Here is a 3,135-nt window from a genome sequence, read left to right on the forward strand (position 1 = left end):
CCCAACAGTTTGAGGTGGCTGTGAGCTATGATGCCACAGCATTCTCCTGAGGGCAATGGAGACTGTCTCCAAAACAAATGCTGAAAAACATGATAGTGCACATTTCTTAAAACTTTTTTTCTCTTTCCTTTCTCAGGTACAAGAACATACCACAGATGTCCTTTGATGATACAGAAAGGGAGCCAGATCAGACATTTAGTCTGAACCGGGATCTTACTGGAGAATTAGAGTATGCTACGAAGTAAGCACTGAGCCTGTCTTCCGTTCTCTGTGATGTCTTCTGGGGAATGTAGGTGTTCCCTCATTTGCAAAGAACATGTCTTCATTGGTGCTTACAGAGTTTGCCATTTATTTTTGGCCAGTCTCCTGTTCTCTTACCATTGGAAATGAGTTTGAATAGTGGAGGAGGCTTGATCCTCAGCTTGGTCTATTTTTGGTGGAGATTTAATGGAAGCCATAGATTTGTTAACTTATAAGTGATTGGCTGAGCACGGTGGCTCACACCTATAATTGTAGCACTCTGGAAGGCTGAGGCAAGAGAATCCCTTGAGCTCAGGAGCTCAAGAGCAGCCTGAGCAAGAGCAAGACCTCATCTCTACTAAAAATAGAAAAAGTAGCCAGGTGTTGTGGCAGGCACTTGTAGTTCAAGCTACTCAAGAGGCTGAAGCAAGAGGATTCCTTCAGCCTAGGAGTTTGAAGTTGCTGTGAACAAGGCTGATGCCATGGCATTCTAGCCTAGGGCAGCAGAGTGAAGCTGTGTCTCAAAAACAAATAAAACAAAAAAACCCCACCAAAACTTGTAATCAATTGGCAGATCTGAATGAGCTCCTAGAGTGGTCTTAAGAAATATGTTTTGTTTTGTTTTGTTTTTTGCTCTGTAATTAGCTTTATTGTTTATCCTTTAAAAAAGATGTTTATAGAATTCCTCTTTGCATACATAGTGAGCTTATAGCAGGCCGAGTTATACAGATCACCTGACCTCTTCACTAGTTTTCCCTTTTTCCTAAAGGAAAAAAGTCAACACGAAATATGCTTTAGAATCCTTGCTGAGCTACACAGCATTTATCATTCCTGTTCCTTGAGGGCAAGAGCAGAATTTATTCATCTATCTATTCCTACTCCCTTGACAGAATCTGGCAGGTGCTTAGTAAATGTTCATTGAATTAATTGCTCGTCCAGAGGAGATGAATGAAAAAGAGGAATCCAAGATGTTCTGTGACATTTGCCTGGGTTTTACCACAAGTTGGAATCAAATTGTTGTTTGACATGATGGTGAGATACTCACTGAAATGTAACCCGCGTTTTCTGTGTTCCTTTCATCTTTTAGAATTTCTCGTTTTTCAAATGTGTATCATCTCTCGATTCATATATCAAAAAACTTTGGAGCAGATACCACAAAGGTTTTTTATATTGGCCTGAGAGGAGAATGGACTGAAGTAAGTTCGGTTAGAAAGGCTGTCCCCTGTCACCTCTCTCTTTCTCATCTTTTTCTATCTCTGTCTCTCCATTTTCACACTGGTGGTGGGAGCTTTCAGGGAAGGGGAAGAGCAAGTAAGACATCAGTTGGTCCCAGGCTGTTTTTTAAGGGACTTAAAATTACATAGTTTGTACATATTGAGTTTCCCACGTCGCAGTTCTTTCCTTTCAATATATTTTGATACTCTTTACTGTTTCAGGCACCAGAGATAAGCTGATAAACAAGACAGGCAAGTTCCTGTTCTCATGGTACCCCCATTGCAGTAGGAGGAATGACTCTTTAAAAAGTGAATCATGAAAAAAGAAGAAAAAAGGGTGAATCATGAATAATGCTCTTTGCAGGCTTTTTAAGATAAAAAGTATCAGAAAAGGGGCGATATTAGATGATGATGATGACGTCTAGAAATGAACCTGAATAAGAGAGTTCTTCAGTGTGTGTTGTCTGGGAAAGGATAGTTCTTGAATGGTTAGCTGACCCAATCTTTCGGTTTTCTTGCAGCTTCGCCGACATGAGGTGACCATCTGCAATTATGAAGCATCAGCCAACCCAGCAGACCACAAAGTCCATCAGGTGACCCCACAGACACACTTCATTTCCTAAATGCTGGCCAAGGCTCCCACAGAGTCGCTGTGTCAGTGAAGTTGTACAACTACCTGATGGGAAGGACAAAGGGAAGAGGCTCCAGAGAGAGTTGGCTGCCACTACCTCTGCCAAGCTTTTTCTTTAAGGCTTGCTGCAGAAATTTGGCCTACGGAAGATACCACACCACTGGGAGGGTCGTGTGGATACTGAGGGACAATCGTGGTTTTCTAGGGCACTGCAGAAGTCGGGTCTTGGGCTGGGTGGCATCTGGCAGTTATGGATAATGCTTGCTTTTCCAGTGGATGTGGCCATGGGATTCCAAGTGTCTTGTTGCTTTGTGGCAGGATTTTTGTGTCACTTGTTTTTACAAAATGGAAACTATTTCTGGGCTGCAGGAAACTTTCTGAAGCCTCAGGTTCATGTTTGTATTAGCCATCAGGAGGGTCTCCAACTAGAAATTTGTTCCTGCTTGCTCCTTTTCCCTGTCATTGTTCAGCATTCTAGTCAAGTTGCCTAGCTTGGAGTTGTCTGTCATACATGAGTGCTCCGTGGTTCTAGCTAGAAGGGCAGGAGTCCCCTGCTGATGTGTAATAGCTTGGGGAGAAAGTCTTCTTTCCCACTGCCTAGCTAAACAATATAGGGAAAGCATGGGAATCATTTCTGTGTTTGTGGGTAATTTTGTTGGGGTAAGATTGAGACTTAATTAAGATTACCCCTTGGAACCTTTGTAATGTTTATTAGCTTCTAACTAGTGTTGTAAGTTCACTGCCAGAATTTGAAGATCTCTGAGTTCTTTTCATGGCTTTTATTCACTGTGACTAATAAGCTTCCTAATAAATCCTTGCCAGAGACTTAACATTTGTTTTTTCTTCCGAGTTCTTGATAATACTGACGAAAATTTCATTTTACTGGGAAGCGTATTGTACTTTGAAATTTTTGTTGTCGTTTTGAACTAGGTAGATCATAAGAAATGCCATAATTACATCAAGACTGGATCAGTTTCTTCTGAAAAGGTCAAGCTTAATTCTGTACTATAGGTTAAAAACACTCCTGTACCCACTTATAAAAAACTATAT

The 3,135-nt window shown here is 41.2% G+C and overlaps 1 protein-coding gene across 1 annotated transcript in view; it reads left to right on the plus strand.

Annotated features, from left to right (window-relative positions):
* Nucleotides 1–2,908, plus strand: part of PITHD1 (PITH domain containing 1) — a 10,588-nt gene extending 7,680 nt beyond the window's left edge. The window contains exons 4-6 of the mRNA XM_003799754.3: nucleotides 137–241; nucleotides 1,328–1,436; nucleotides 1,976–2,908. Of these exons, the coding sequence (XP_003799802.1) occupies nucleotides 137–241; nucleotides 1,328–1,436; nucleotides 1,976–2,077 (316 nt within the window). The 3' untranslated portion in view covers nucleotides 2,078–2,908. The remainder of the gene's footprint in view (nucleotides 1–136; nucleotides 242–1,327; nucleotides 1,437–1,975) is intronic.
* The last annotated feature ends 227 nt before the right edge of the window (nucleotides 2,909–3,135 follow it).

The sequence above is a fragment of the Otolemur garnettii genome, unplaced genomic scaffold (assembly GCF_000181295.1).
Source record: "Otolemur garnettii isolate 467f Iridium unplaced genomic scaffold, OtoGar3 scaffold00156, whole genome shotgun sequence".
Classification (NCBI taxonomy): Eukaryota; Metazoa; Chordata; class Mammalia; order Primates; family Galagidae; genus Otolemur; species Otolemur garnettii.